The sequence below is a fragment of the Alosa alosa genome, chromosome 17 (genome assembly GCF_017589495.1).
Source record: "Alosa alosa isolate M-15738 ecotype Scorff River chromosome 17, AALO_Geno_1.1, whole genome shotgun sequence".
NCBI classification, from domain to species: domain Eukaryota; kingdom Metazoa; phylum Chordata; class Actinopteri; order Clupeiformes; family Clupeidae; genus Alosa; species Alosa alosa.
Window position 1 is genome coordinate 9,430,135 of NC_063205.1, and position 16,180 is coordinate 9,446,314.

The 16,180-nt window shown below is 45.3% G+C and overlaps 1 protein-coding gene across 1 annotated transcript in view; it reads right to left on the reverse strand.

Annotated features, from left to right (window-relative positions):
* ptn (pleiotrophin) overlaps positions 1–16,180 on the reverse strand; it is a 40,834-nt gene that overhangs the window by 7,039 nt on the left and 17,615 nt on the right. Inside the window, exons 2-4 of the mRNA XM_048268235.1 lie at positions 3,940–4,034; positions 3,506–3,679; positions 1,322–1,483 (exon numbers count right to left, since the gene is read on the reverse strand). Coding sequence (XP_048124192.1) covers positions 1,322–1,483; positions 3,506–3,679; positions 3,940–4,033 — 430 coding nt within the window. The 5' untranslated portion in view covers position 4,034. The remainder of the gene's footprint in view (positions 1–1,321; positions 1,484–3,505; positions 3,680–3,939; positions 4,035–16,180) is intronic.

A 16,180-nucleotide genomic window follows, 5' to 3' on the forward strand; every position in this document is an offset into this window, starting at 1 on the left:
TCAGCTCTCAGTACTGGTGTCATTTCATTGCGTTAATGGGATTGCTGTAATGATTTTTGTCTTGGTTTTGTTTTTCGCCATTTGGCTGTGTGATTGTGGCTATTGAGTTATGAAGACAAATTGTTAACAGACTGGGAAGTGGCAATAGGATCTGTAGTTCTCCAAAAATGATTGATCTGTCTTAAAAGGGGAAGGTTGTGTGTGTGTGTGTGTGTGTGTGTGTGTGTGTGTGTGTGTGTGTGTGTGTGAATTATTCAGCTCCAATTTTTGTAACAGGGGTCACCATAAATTAGTAATGCATTGTTGTCGTAAATATTGAAATACTGAACTTAATTCCCTTTGAAAAATCACTACTGATTTCAGCATGATGTTATTAATTTCGCATCAAACTGAATGGCGGAATAGCAGTTTTTCATGTTAACCAGAAAATTGGATACAAAATGAATCCAGCACTCTTTGATGGACCAAATTAGTTTTGAGTTTAACTATAACTATTATATCTGGGTGCAGTTTCTTATCAACAGTGAGTGAGTGACATATTAATTTGCAAGCAAATGCATGGAGCTTTGTGGTGTACCTACTGCATTGCCCCTCATACTTGATCTGCAGCTGTATTTTGGCCTGTATGTGCAGCCAATGGTAAGGCTGAATCTCTCTTGTCAAATGGAAAATGACAACAAGAACATGAAAAAAAAATCATTGTTGCTCTCTACGACGCAACACAATCAGTTCCTCCATTTTTGTTATTTAATTGGACCATTCTGAGAATGGAAACTATTGAAAAAAAAAACAATTTGCTCTCAACAATTAATAAACTTCCTCTGCCTTCCTCTTTCCAAAGCTGCCAGACTGTCTGTTTGGGACTGATAAAATTATATTTTAGAAATACCTGCCATATTCCCCATGTGGATTTCAAGATATACGCAAATATTGTTTGCTTAACCCAGATAAACTTCTACTTCGCATTGCCGTCTAGAAAAAAGAGAAAATAAAAAAAGAAGCTTCCAAATATTTTGGGATCAGGGAAGAGTTGCTGGCTCTCTCCTAGTGAAGGATTAACTCTGAATATTTAATGAGTCAGCAGCTATCCCACAATTAATTTGTGGGGGATTTAGGCACTGGCTCTGATGTAATCGGCTCAAGTCATTCTAAGAGTAGCTAGTTACGTGCTGTGCCCTTAAGAACTATACTCCCTGAAGCGTGTTTGTTTATGTGTGATTGAAAAAGATCTTCTATCTGCTTCTATCTGATATTATGATACTGTAGCATGGCATGAAGTATAAGATGATTAAGCCGTATTTGACAATCTTGAGTCCCTCACCTTGGAGCTTGGTCTTGGCTATCTTGCCACAGGGCTTGGTCGCGGTGACAGTGTTGGGGCAGGTGGCGTCCATGAGGGCGCGTTTGAGCACGCCTGTCCTGTTCTTCATCCCAGTGGTCATGTCACACTCGCCCCAGTTCTGGAAGTCATACTTGCACTCGCCTGTAGGGGGCAGGAGAAAGGAGGACACAGGGTAAACCACCAGACAATCACCCGTTTTTTTTTTCTCTTTCTCTCTTTGTGTCTCTCTCTCTCTCTCTTTGTCTCTCTCTCTCTCTCTCTTCTCTCTCTTGTCTCTGTCTTTTTCTCTTTCAGGACATGGTCTTGATTTGAATTTCTCCCCATGCTCTGCCTATTGTCTGTTTCCCCCCACACTACATACAGGAATAAAATAGGAGCAATCAAGCAAAGAATTATATCTAATGACATATTTAAGACAGTGAAAATGTAATTACACCCGGACCCCCTCTAGCTGGCCATTATTGTGCATCATGAGAGGAGAGCGAGGAGGCAGCGCTCTGGTCAAACTCTTGCGCTTTGTCCTCGCTCTCCTCACCATTAGGAGGACAATGGCTCTGGTGAGTCGGGCTGACCCAGGAAAATGGGCTTCGTCTCCCCGCGCTCATTAGGATTCGTGACCGTTTTTTGTACGGGCGTGCGCCTGAGTGTCCTCCTGCTTCGCGGTGGCGGCTGTTGCCACAGGCTGTGCGCTGGCTGCTCCCTCGATTTAAATGGCCTCTTCTCTCTCCTCCAAAAAATACACACCTGCGTGCGTCTCCATGGGCCTCTGTCTGAAGTACCTGGGAGTCTGTGTGTGCATATCAGCCTGCCCACATTTTGCCCTCCACCCCCCCCACCCCACCATCTCTCTGTTGCTAGGCCACTCATACCCAGGGCTCCATGCATTCTTCATTCTTTTATTTCCCTCCTCTCCACTCTTCTATTCCTGCCATCCTTTTCTTCTCGCTTTTCTCTCTCTCTCTCCCCCGTGCTGCTCGCCTCCCTCTCCTGTGGACGTGTTGCTTTGCCGTAGCGGGCGGCGCACTTCCCTCTCGCTCCGCGGCGGCCGGTGTAGGAGGCTGCTCCGCGCGTGGCCCCAGGAGGTGGGGAGCGTCGAGGCCGGAGCGCGTGCTATGAGAAAAGAGGCTCGCTGGTGAGGACGAGGAGGTGACGGCCACTATTGTTCCCCACTGAACTCCGCGGGGAGTCCCTGGCACAACGCTGCGCTGCGCTGCTCGGATATCAAGAGAGCAGCACGCCGGCACCTGTATGCCTGGTGGTGAGCGTGCCAGCCAGCCTGTCCCCTTCAGGGGAAGAGCAGCGGGCACTCTGCGCTCCATTTGCAACCAGTCATGCATGAGCATGCGTTCTGACACACATACACACACACACACACACAGACAAACACACACACACACACACATCACACACACAAATACACACACTCACTCACAGACAGACACACACATACACATAACACACTGATATACACACAGTTATGCATGCACATGCCCTATAGACACAATGGCACACATGCTCAGTAGTACCCACGCACACAGATTTGCACACGGGGGAATGCAGAGCATGGCTGACTCTTCCTGATACACACTGGCACTGTCTCTCTGAGGACTGGCACGTAACCCGGCACACATCCGACACACACACACACACACACACACACACACACACACAAATACACACAAATACACACAAATATACACTGGTGCTCTCTCTCCGGGGACTGGCACGCAACCCGGCACACATCGAATAACACCTGGAAATCCCATAACGTACGTGGGAGCGAGACCTTGCCTTTAAAACACCCTCCCTGGTGGTCGGAACCCGACGGATCCCAAAATCAAAATCACTGAATGATTATTGTGTGCCATCCTCCTTACTGGTGAAGGCATGCATAGAGCATTCAAAGCATACATTTCACCGACTCCCTTTCAATGTGTGTGTCTTGGGAGCTCGATGGTGTTTTAAGCCCCCAACGTCGTCTTCCAGGGAGCGCTGCCACCGCTGACTTAAAGGCATCTAATCCTAAACCTAACCCCAGCCCTAACCCTAACCTTAACCCATGCCTAACCCTAGTGCCTTCCAGGCAGCACTGCCTTGAAGACAACGTTGGGGGCATAAAATACCGTCTTGGGGCCGCTAGCACCATCCCTGCTTTGAGCTAACCTCCGAACTGCTTCTTCCAGTTGCAGGGAATCTTGCAGCGCTGCGACTTCATGTTCAGTTTGCAGTCGGTACCGGACCGGGTGCCCTCCCGGGTGCCCAGGCCGCAGTCGCCCTCATTGGCCACACACACGCTCCACTGCCACTCCCCACAGTCCGACTTGCGCTCCCTCTTCCCTGTGGGAACAAATAGAGAGGTTTTTGTTCAAGCGTCACAGCAACGACACTGAAAGGGCAAAACTACTGCTTTAATTAGTGTTTTATATTACAGTTTTACATGAAAGTGTGTGCAAGGGGTAGGTGGTTTTATTATGGTAGGTTTTGTTATGCAAAGGTTTATTCACTATTCTGAATTGCATTGATGGAAGTGACATGCCCAGCATATGGATTTGCTGATGCACACCCAGCCCGAGACAGCGAGTACGAACGAGCCTCACCTTGTTTGTCTGCTTTTCCGGCATCCACCACTGCCACCGTCAGAACCAGGAGAGCCAACATGGCCACCCATATCCAACACTTCTGTCCGTACATGCTGCACATAACAAATCACAACGACACCAGTCAATAGTACATCACATCTACCGTGGGTGGTCCGCAGTCCAGTGCTTTAAGTAGAACTGAAAGACACCACCTTGTAATCATCAACAACAACAACAACAACAACTCATTGCATTTATATAGCACTTTTCAAGGCACCCAAAGTGTTTCACAATGAAGGAGGAACCTCACTAACCACCACCAATGTGATGCACCCACCTGGGTAATGCATGGCAGATTATGCAAGGAATAACACCAGTTTGAAGGAAGGGAATAAATGAATGAATGAGGCAACTACACTGAGGAATGACTAGGGGGCCCGACTGAATGAGCCAGGATGGGAATTTAGCCAAGACGCCGGCAAACCCCCTACTCTTGTGCTCTTGACCACAATGAGTCAGGACCTCGGTTTGACGTTTCATCCGAGGGACGGTGTCCCCATCATTGTACATTGCAATGCATTGGGATTTCATTTTTTGGCCAGAGGCAAGATTGTCACCTACAAGCCAACCACCAACACCATTTCCATCTAAGAACTAATCAAGTCCACACCTGCTTAATTTCAGTAATTCAACAGGCTATTCATTGGTCTGGCTGCTTGCTGCCTGCCCTTCATAGCCATTTGCCATATCTCAGGTTGTTGCATGTGACCTATCAGTTGGTCTGACACATGAGGCAGATTCTGATTATGACCACGGACCTGCGGGTGCCACAGCACTGCAGGTGCAGGGAGAGGCGACTGACAGCAGTCAGGAGATCAGTCAAGCCCTCCAGCTGAAATCAGGCTCCCAGGGGCCTCAGGGAGAAATGGTTAGAAGTCCAGGTCTGGTTTGAAATGGATGAGTATCTCATTGCTCTCCTCTCCTTCTCTCCTGTCCTCTTCTCTCTCTCTCTCTCTCTGTTCTCTCTCTCTCTCTGCTCTTTCTTTCTCTCTTTTCTTTTTGCCTCCCTGCAGCCCTATAAAAAGAAGCCCAGTGCAGCTTTTAATCACTCACTGAGCTCACTCCCAGAGTTTCTATTGCTGTGTCCTCACCATTCTCCTCCTTCTTCCTTCTCCTACCCCCTCCCCTCCATTCATCATACTCTCTCTTTCCCTCACTCTCACCCTCTCTCTCTCTTTTTTTTCCTCGCGTTCTTGGACATTAGAGACAGCATAAAGCACACAGAGCTCGTTGAGGGAGTGGACTCGGCGCAAGGCCTGAACAATTAGGAGCCATCTTGTTGCCCCTGCTGCTCAACTGTGCTCAAATCAGCGTCAAAGTGCAGTCTGCAGTGGAAATCATTTCTGTTCATCAATTTAAATTAATCAAGAGCCGCTCACTCACTCGCGTCCCTCCCCCTTTTCTCCTTTCCTTTCTTTTTCCCAACACTTATGGAGCTGTATTTTTAAACCCTCGCATAAGTCCTTAGACGTTGCATAAGTCAACGCGCCCCATATCCATTAGTAATGTGCAGTGCGCAGAATGTGTAAGAAAGGCAAATGCATTTAAGGAAGAGCACACAACGCACCCCTACGCCACTCTCTTACCCCCACCCCCACCCCCAGCTCTATACCCCCACTTTTTATTATTAATTACCCGGCTATTATTAACAGCGCTTAGTGTACGCTGGCTGTCTCCGCTCAGAGTGCTGCTGCTCATTAGGGGAGGTATAATGAGCTCGGTCTGGGGTTTCGCTCTTCTTCCCGACTCTATTAGGCAGAACTTCTCTTCCTCCTGAATGCTCTCATTGGAATCTCTTTCAAAAAGTCCCTCTGAATCGCTCGACGCCACTGACAGGGTCGTCTTTATGTGAAATGGCTTTTAGAAGCCCAAGCTTTGAAATAAAAAATAACGACATAAGTGTTTGTAGCATTTGATATATACATTCAATCCAGCACCCCTTTTCATGAAGGGGGCCAGAGCTCAAAGCCCCCTTCTGCCGATTTCTTTTCAAAAGAGAAAATCTCTGGCTCATAAAAAAAATCAAATGAAAAAAAAAGACGGGGGGAAAAAACCCAAACCCGGTGGAACCTCTCAGAAATGCAGCTGTCACTTTCCCAGGCCAAGCCGAGCCCTGGTCCTCCAGCCATGGCATCTTTGTTTTTTGAGCCCAGCCGTTCAATGATTCATGAGCAAATACGGCTTCAGAGCGCAGGAGAGTCAGAGGCTGGACGGACAGCTCCTGCAGCGCGTGTGTTTGCAGGCCCCACTCTCTCTGGTCACTGAAGTCGGGGCAGCGATGCACAGGATCCCCTTTTTTTTGTAATTTCTACACCAGCCTAGCTGGACACAACACCATGCATAATGGAACATGTTTTTGGTGAGGAAACATAGACGTTTGACATGATAGTGCACCTCATGCATTTTTCATGGTTGCCTCTGACATGAAGGGCCAGGAGGAAAGCCCTAGGTGCTCCTCCTGATAAAGCATGCTTTTCTATGAGACCTCTCTATGAGCTTTCTATGACATTTTATCTTTGTTTATTACCCCCTTTTCAATAGTTTCAGTGTCCATTAAACCATTTTGATGAGTTGAAGGGAATTGAAGGACTGAGAGCAGCTGTGAAATTGTGACGGGACATCAAAGCTCCTGTTTATTTTGTTAGAGAAAGCACAGTCGTGCTGAGAGAGCACCGGAAGACCCTGGTTGGGCGCTTGAGTCTCATCGATCTCCTAAAGAGTCGGCTCACGCAGTCTGCTCACGTGGAGCGCCAAAACCGCACGGTATCCCGCTCAGCTGTTAACGGCGTGAGTCACCCGTGTTTAAATCTCTCGATGTGAGCTTGGGCTGCAGAGCCGCGGGGGGGGGGGGTGGGGTGGGGGCTCCTGGAGGGTGCCAGGTTCAAGACGTGAGGAGGGGTTGGCGGAGGCCTCCTGTTGCTAGCCATTAGATCCACCAGGGAAGCCATGGAAGTAGGAAAGTCGACAGACACAGCGGGGAGGCCAAAGTGAAGTTCCATTGAGTGGGCAGAAGCCGAGCCGTTCATGGTTGAAAGAGCTCGAGAAGTCAGCAGTATGTTCCCCTGTATTGCCCCCATTGATCTATACAGGAGAGAAAGAGAGAGAGAGAGAGAGAGAGAGAGCAGTAACACCTCTCTGGGGTGGTGGCTGGGTGGCCCTGTCAGAGTTGTGAGCAGCTGAGTCGCGGGACTGGTGAGTTCATGCTGTCTCCTCACCATCCCACCCTCCCCAAACTCCTAGCCTCCTCATGCACAGGTCAACAACCCTCCTTACTCCATAAATGTTTCGCTGCAACCCTAGCATCAGACCTGGGTTGGCTCAGTACAGTGTATAAAAAAGAAAATCCATCTTTGTGTACAAGACATGCCTCGGGCAGCCTTTGATGCCAGTGATAACAAATGGGTGACTTACTGAGAGAAAGAGAGAGAGAGAGAGGGAGAAAGAGACCTTTCACTGAGCTGACACGTGTTTTCAAACAAAGCCACATAAGCCAGGCCTTCCTGTTGTTCAACTGGGAGAGCAGGAAGCCAACAACGTGGCAGTGGGGTCTGTGGCGTAGAGCATATATAGCTACTGATGGAGCTGATGGAGCATATATAGCTACTGATGGAGCATATAGCTACTAATGGAGCATATAGCTACTGATGGAGCATACAGCTACTGATGGAGCATATAGCTATTGATGGAGCATATATAGGTACTGATGGAGCATACAGCTACTGATGGAGCATATAGCTACTGATGGAGCATATATAGCTACTGATGGAGCATACAGCTACTGATGGAGTATACAGCTACTGATTGAGCTGATGGAGCATATAGCTACTGATGGAGCATATAGCTACTGATGGAGCATACAGCTACTGATTGAGCTGATGGAGCATATATAGCTACTGATGGAGCATATAGCTACTAATGGAGCATATAGCTACTGATGGAGCACATATAGGTACTGATGGAGCATATAGCTACTGATGGAGCATATATAGGTACTGATGGAGCACATATAGCTACTGATGGAGCACATATAGCTACTGATGGAGCATACAGTATAAAGCTACTGATGGCAGACACACTTCAACTTCAATTTCACTTGGGATAGGAACATGTTAAATGACAAATATAGGTCTACAATATGTGGGAAATGTAGAGGTTAAATGCTGTGGTGTCAGTTATGATTTGTCTAATCTTTCCAAACATGGAAAAATGACAGTTGTATAATGATGCACGGAATAAAAAAACATTGAGCCTCATCTGATCAAATAACTGACATGCAACAACTCTTCTCCTCTCTTGCGTGACGAGAAAATTCATACAAGGAGAATGCCTTTATCTTCCAATGACAGCCACGAGAACTAATGTAAATAATATCCAGAGATGCTGTTCAATTTCAGATGCATGATATACAACAGGTTATACACGGCCACTTTGATCCGTGATGAAGGCCCATTTATTAAACGGAGACACGCTGTCATAACACCACGGTCATAGACAGGGCATGCAGACGGCAACAAACACTCACGTGGAGGAATGCACAAACTAAAGCCCTGTCAAATAAGCGTTCGATAACAACGCCATGATATTGCCAAGAGCATTAACATACAACGCTTGCTCTTAATCTCTCTAGGCTCATAAGAGTCGGTGACAATCTGTTTCAGGCCCAAATCCTCATTTTCATATGACCAGACGGGATTCAATTATACATCGATCGTAAAAGGAGATAAATGTGGTGTTTTTACAAACATTGTTTAGGGCTTGAATAAATAAGCCCGCAGCTCTTTCATCCAACTTTGCAAACACGACTCACACATCCAAACAGCCCCCTTTCCAGCAAATTTAGATTAAAGATGTTCCCTTCTTGTTTCTCTCTTTCTCTCTTTCTCTCTCTCTCTCTCTCAGTCCCTTTGGCAAAGTGTATTTGTCTGTAGTCTACTATCTTATCTCAGTCTGGGTTTTACAATTAAGCTGCAACAGTAAACAATAGTCAGACCGGTGTTTGGAATGAGGGGGTTTCTGTGAAGTTTTGTTGATGCTGTTGTTGTTGTTGTTGTTGTGGTTGTTTTGGTGAAGGGTGTTTGGGTGTGACTGGGGGTGCTTGACTGGTGCTGATTGCTTGACAGATCCTGTTCTGTTGTAGGAGCCGGCAGCAGCTTGCGACCTTGAAAGAAAAGTGAGGGACTCGGAAACCCAGCCAGCAGACGAACTCTGAAAAGTGCTTTCGCTTCACATCTATGAGTCCCTCGGAGACTAGTGCTCCACACGACGAACAAGAGTATGTTGACTTTGTCATTATCCGCCTGAGATTGTTTGCTTGTTTTGTGTGTGTGTGTGTGTGTGTGTGTGTGTTTTGTGTGTATCTCTTGCATGTTTTTGGGGGGGTTTCAGGGATTCCTGGAACAAATTAAAACGGGCGCGTACTGCGGAAAGCTGCTCCACTGTAAACTGACTTTCTCAAAGGGAAAAAAAACATCTCCACATGAGATGGAATGTCAGAGTAATTTTAATGTATGTGTATGCCTGAGTGTTTACATTGATTCACATACTGTAGCTTAAGGTACACATCAAACAAATCAAGCATGAAGACCAATTTTTACTGTGTTAAGGTTCAGCATTGTGCCCTCTGATGCGATGAATATTTAACCAAGGCCATGTCTTGTCTTCTGGTGGGCTAATTTAAATCAATAAAAATTACAATAAAGTGGAAAGAAACCTTTGTTTTTGCCCCCAGTCAGTTTGTGTGAAGGATACTGTGGCCAAAAAGGACCTCTCCTATCTACAGAAAAAAAAAAAAAATAGCCAAGGTCGGTTATATGTGTGTGTGTGTGTGTGTGTGTGTGTGTGTGTGTGTGTGTGTGTGTGTGTGTGTTTCTGTATGCCTATGAGTGAGAGTGAAAGGATAGAAGAGATGGAGGCAATGGGGGAGAGAGAAAGGCCAACGGGGAGGGAGAAATGACTAGATTGACTTTAATAGCATGCCACCAGTGCTAGACTTGCCTAATGATCAAAACAATAATGAATATGAGGAGTTGGGGGCACAAGGGCCCAGAGAACATCAGCAGCGACGCGTCCAAAATTAAGGGCAACACATTCTACATGGATGCCTTTATCACAGTCAGCAAATTGCTCAGTGCGGAACACCCACAGCTCTGTCTCAGACGGCCCAGCACTCATAGGCTTATTAAAAGACACAAATTCACTAAGTGCCCGCCATACTGCTACAACATATAGTAACCGCAACAAAACGCATTACTGATTTGCATTATACATTCACTAACTCACTTATTCTCTGGTTCCGGTATAGTTGTCATCTGTAGATGTTATCTAATAATCAGAGATTAGTCATGCATTTTATAGAGGAGGTGCTCAGAACAAAATAGCTTGATCTGAAGTGATTCAACATACACACTCTCATGTGGGACTGATGCTGATACATTCCATACACTCCTCTAAGTGAGTGATATGGAGCTCCAGTGTGAAAGCACGTGCACAAAAGCCTCCTTTGTATCCCCACTCCCCACTACGAGTCTGTGCCATGACCCCATGTGCCATTGTGGTGCAAATCCATATGCAGTTCAAGGGTTGGCCAAAGACACACATGGGTTTGTGTGTGTGTGTATGCGCGTGTGTGGCTACTGGTCCATGGGTTTGCATATGTATTGTACTGCATTCTTAATATTTGTGTCTCTGTACCATTTTCTTCATGTGGACATAAATAAATGGTTAAAATGTGTGTGTGTGTCTGTGTGTGTGTGTGTGTGTGTGTGCGTGTGTGTGTGTGTGTGTGTGTGTGTGTGTGTGTGTGTGTGTGTTTGCAGTTCTATGCGCTCCAAATCTACTCATTTGCAGTCCTTAGCGTTAGGGCTGTGTGCGGCGTGCTCCTACTGGCATGCTGCGCCACCAGGCTCTGTCTTTAAGGGGTTTGTTTAGTGGCAACACTGGTCTCCCTCCCCACCATATGGTATTAGGGATTTATTGAGCTTTTCAGAAAGAACACAGAAATTACTAATCCACGACAAGACACAGACCACTTTAGGAAAGGTAGAGGTGTGAAAGGTTAACAGTTCAACAAGTTAGCTTAAAATGTTCACAAATGTTCCGAAGAGCAACTTTGCATTGTACTATGGCAAAGCATTTAACTGCATGCATGCTGCAGCACTCTGGGTGCATGTAAAAATGTAATAGGTAGCGTAATATCTCACCTATAGTTTACAGAATATGCTTAAGCTTATGTAAAGTATGAGACAAATCAATTGATCATGAACACACATTTGTTTGATATAACAAACACGATATAAGACAAAACTAGATGTACCGCATAGCGGTACAAAATATGGCCGCCGCTCAGTCCTGTACATCCGTTCCGCGAAAATAAATCACACTTCAATTTGTCTCCATATTTTACTCCATCCCCACTCTTGAAACTTTTGTGTATGCTTGTTTGGCATGCCTGAGGTGTGTGTGTCTGGCTGCACAGAAAGTACCCTACTGGTGCTGAAAAGGTGAATAGATTGTAGAATAGCCAAAGAAGATGTAGAATTGTTATAAAACCTTTAAAATCTCTAAACAATCACAAGTAGGGCAGTTCATCACAGTTCATCCATTGCAACTGGATTGATGAAAGGTCACTTACACCTGTAGGCTACATTGTATTTGGGAAAAGCAAAAGGTATCAGCATAATGTTATTTATTTATTTATTTTTTATGTATTTATAAACAAAAACATCTCTGTCAGTTCCATGCCGTTTTCAACAGCTATCAAAAACAAAGGTCATTTTGGATGGATGGATTTTTTTTGTGAATGTTTCTTCTTCTACATAAGATTTTAGTCATCTTTAGTTCATGTAATACTTTATTGTCAATGCACAAATTAAGTAACAGTAGTCTGAAACGTTATTGTTAATGCACAAATTAAGTAACAGTAGCCTAGTCTGAAACGAAATGCTGTTTTACATCTAACCAGTGGTGCAAATAACTGACATGTCCAAATGGGCCTTGATGAAATGCGTTAAAGCTAGACTGTTCATACACATTTTAACGGGCCAAAGTTGAAAAAGCTTTTGTCCGTTATTGTTAGTTAAAATATAAGCTGATTCATGTTCCCTTGCATTGTTTAACTGAGGTCCATGGCTAGTCTGGCTTTCATCAGACCAAGCTCAATCTTTTTTAAGAAATCAAAAATAAATAGCGGGCAGATCAGGCTGGGTTCACCCAGCCTAGTCCATAGGCACCGATATTGTTTAATTTTCCTCGATTGAGATATACACGCTCTGGCTATTCTAAATGCAAAATGCATCAGGGAGTTATGACAAAGCGGTAACTAACAAACTAGATCCTAATAGAAAGTTGTTAGCTTCCCTAAGCTACAGGTAGGATTATAAGGTAGGCCTATTGACAACATAAATTGTCAATAGGCTATGCTCTAGCGACACAAATAAAATCTCCTTTGAAACCAATGGCTTACGCCTTACAGTATCAAAAGCGGACTTAAACTGTCATATCGTGGGCGAAAAGTTGTAATAACATTCACGCAGCTCCATGGAGTCAAGGAAAGCCCAGCGAATGAAGTAGCCACTTCTAAATGGGACCCACTACACAGTAGCTTAAGGTGTTTTGCTAAAGCAGCCATAATGAAATGAAGGTGTCATTGTTTGGATACTTCACAATACGTGCTTTTTAATTTCACAGACTACAACTACCAAGCTGTAATCAAAGCACATCGATTCCCCTCTCACACCCTGCACGCACTTAAAACAAAATAAACAGGCGCCTCAGTCTCCGCATGTATAGGCAAAACTGTATCAGACCCGGTGTAACGTTGGTAAATCTTCCATTGCACAGAATGATTTTGTAGCACGTGCAATAAATGACAGTCGAAAAGATACAAACAGTGCTGCTATCAATTTGCTTGGTATAACCGCATTTATAGTTTTCTACAAATGCAATCAATCAAATGCCTCCATCACTCAACCAACGCTTAACGGTAACATTACCTAGGTCCTTATTGATATTACAAGATTAACGTATTGCAGTAAAACCAAGCATGTCCGAAAAACATCCTTAGATTTATTTCGGCTTCAAGAAGAAATGGGAATTACACTTCATGTGAACATCGTCCTATCCTTATTAGATGTTAAACAAGTGTAAATTACAGTCCTTGTATGAAGCGCCCATTGTTTTTTTTCCAACCCACTTTTAACTTCCAACAAAATTACGCCTCACTGCAACGATGCGCCATCTAGTGGACAAACGACTACTTCTCGCCAATACTGAAAATGCAGCCATGATGATGATGATGAATATTTATTTTGGCTTTCTTTTAATCCTACTGATTTTCATTTTTTTACCGGGGCAAATCACAAATGAGTGATTATGAGCCAGGTTGATGTGGGCCCTTGAGACCAACATACCATAAAAGATTCACAGAGAACTGTGTCTGCCCTACCCTCCTTTCGGGGTTCAGTCCAGCGGGGGGGCCAGATGAAAACGAAAAATGACGGTTCCATGCTATCCATGTGGGGGTACATGCTCACCAAGTTTTGTGTACCCCGGGTCTTTCAGTGTCCCTGAATCCTTGTTGGTGTCGCCACTAAATGTACACATAAATTATTTTATTGTAAGGCCCCCATGAACGAAAGTACACAAAACTTGGCATGCATTCAGAGGGTGTCATAATGATCCTACTCTTTTAATTTCGTGCAGTTTTGACCTTGTCAGCCAGAGATATTGAGATGAAAACACACCTCATTTTTTTGCTTTTTAATTTTAACTAGGTGGCGCTATACATGAAATAAGTGGTAATGGGATGGGTTGACATGCCCCCTTAAGACCAACATACAAAAAAAAAAGGTGGACCTCCTAGGCCCCCACGGTTCTCGAGATATTCACAGAAAACTGTCTCCGGCCACCTACAGGCCAGTTGGTGTATAGTAACATAAATTAATTTATTGTGTGGCCCCCATGAACGGAATTCCACAAAACTTGGCGTGCATACATAGGGTGTCATAATGATCCTACACTTCCAATTTTGTGCAGTTTTGACTATGTTAGATCACAGATACCTTCAATTACACCACCTCATTTTTTACTTTTTTGTGTTTAACTAGGTGGCGCTATACATGAAATGAGTGGTTATGGAATGGGTTGACATGGCCCCTTGAGATCAACATACAAAAAAAATGGTCCTCCTAAACCCTACGGTTTTTCAGATATTCACAGAAAAACTGTGTCTGCCCCACCCTCCTTTTCGGGGTCCAATTCAGGAGGGGGCTACAGATCAAAACGAAAAACGATGGTTCCATGCTATCCATGTGGGGTTACATGTCCACCAAGTTTCGTGTACCCCGGTCTTTCAGTGTCCGGGAATCATTGACGGAAATTTGGGCATCGAAAAAAGAAAAAAAAAAAAAAAAAAAAAAAAAAAAAAAAAAAAAAAAAAATCTGACTAAACCTATATGACCGCCCGGCTTCAGCGGGCGGTCATAATAAGACTTATTTACAATACACAGTATTCATAAAACTGAGCCTGTAAAATATCACAGAAATACAGTACTGTACATGGGACGACTAAATATAACATGGAAAGGAAATAATAGACAGGGAGAAAGAGAAAAGAAGGAGACTAAGAGAGAATGCTATCAGAGTAGACCACTACATTTTCTTCTTCACACTGAAACATAAGAGGAACTGATTTTTTTTTTCAGAGCCCAGGAGGATTCCACTATAAGGACAAATGAGGCGTCATTTATTCTACACACACTGAGCCTTTCATTCTTCCACAAAAAAAAAAAAAAGCACAGACCCGCACACACACACACACACACACACACACACACACACACACACACACACACACACACACACATACACACACACACACACACACACACACACACACACACACACATACAGTACACACACACACACACACACACACACACACACACACAGCCCTATATTTCTCTCCATCTACATTTCATCATCCTCCGACAAGGGTGGAAGTCACGGCTGCATTACCTGTGGAGTGCCTGGGGCAATAGACTTTTATCTTTCCCCCTTATTTCTCTCACATCTCTCTGATTTGACTCCCTCTTGATTGCTGGAAATGGAGCTTGTTAAATTAGATCCTCTGATCCCCAATACACAATGGTGACAGACAGAGTGCCGGATGGAGAGGGAGAGGGATGGGATGTTCGGACGCGGCATGTTTGTCATCATCCCTCCCTTCCTTCATCTCGCTCACCTCATTCCATATCTCCCTCTCTGTCCCTCCCTCCCTCCCTCCGTATCTCTCTCTCTCTCTCTCTCTCTCTCTCTCTCTAGACTCAAAGCAACCCCCAACTCCTTCCCAGTTCTCGCTTTCTGAAATCCACTCTCTAAAGCTTTCCATTCTCACAAGCTTTGCACATATGAACTAGCCCAATTCTCTGGTCACCCAACCCCCCCCCCCACCCCCCCCCCCCGCTCACACACACATACACACATCCACCCATGGAGGTTGCCGCAAAGCACCTTGGGATACGTGTGCTGGGAGGAAGAGTTCCCAGTGTGGACGCTGCGGTCTCTGTTCTGCTTTGCTCCTCATTCCCTACACCACTCCTCTTCTCTTTTCTCTCTCCTCTCTTGAGCTTGTCTCTCTCCCCTCCTCTTCATCTCTCCTCTCCTCTTCATCTCTCCTCTCTTGAGCTTGTCTCTCTCCCCTCCTCTTCATCTCTCCTCTCTTGAGCTTGTCTCTCTCCCCTCCTCTTCATCTCTCCTCTCTTGAGCTTGTCTCTCTCCCCTCCTCTTCATCTCTCCCTCCTCTTCATCTCTCCCCTCCTCTTCATCTCTCCTCTCTTGAGCTTGTCTCTCTCCCCTCCTCTTCATCTCTCCCTCCTCTTCATCTCTCCTCTCTTGAGCTTGTCTCTCTCCCCTCCTCTTCATCTCTCCTCTCTTGAGCTTGTCTCTCTCCCCTCCTCTTCATCTCTCCCCTCTTGAGCTTGTCTCTCCCCTCCTCTTCATCTCTCCTCTCTTGAGCTTGTCTCTCTCCCCTCCTCTTCATCTCTCCCCTCCTCTTCATCTCTCCTCTCCTCTTCATCTCTCCTCTCTTGAGCTTGTCTCTCTCCCCTCCTCTTCATCTCTCCTCTCTTGAGCTTGTCTCTCTCCCCTCCTCTTCATCTCTCCCCTCCTCTTCATCTCTCCTCTCTTGAGCTTGTCTCTCCCC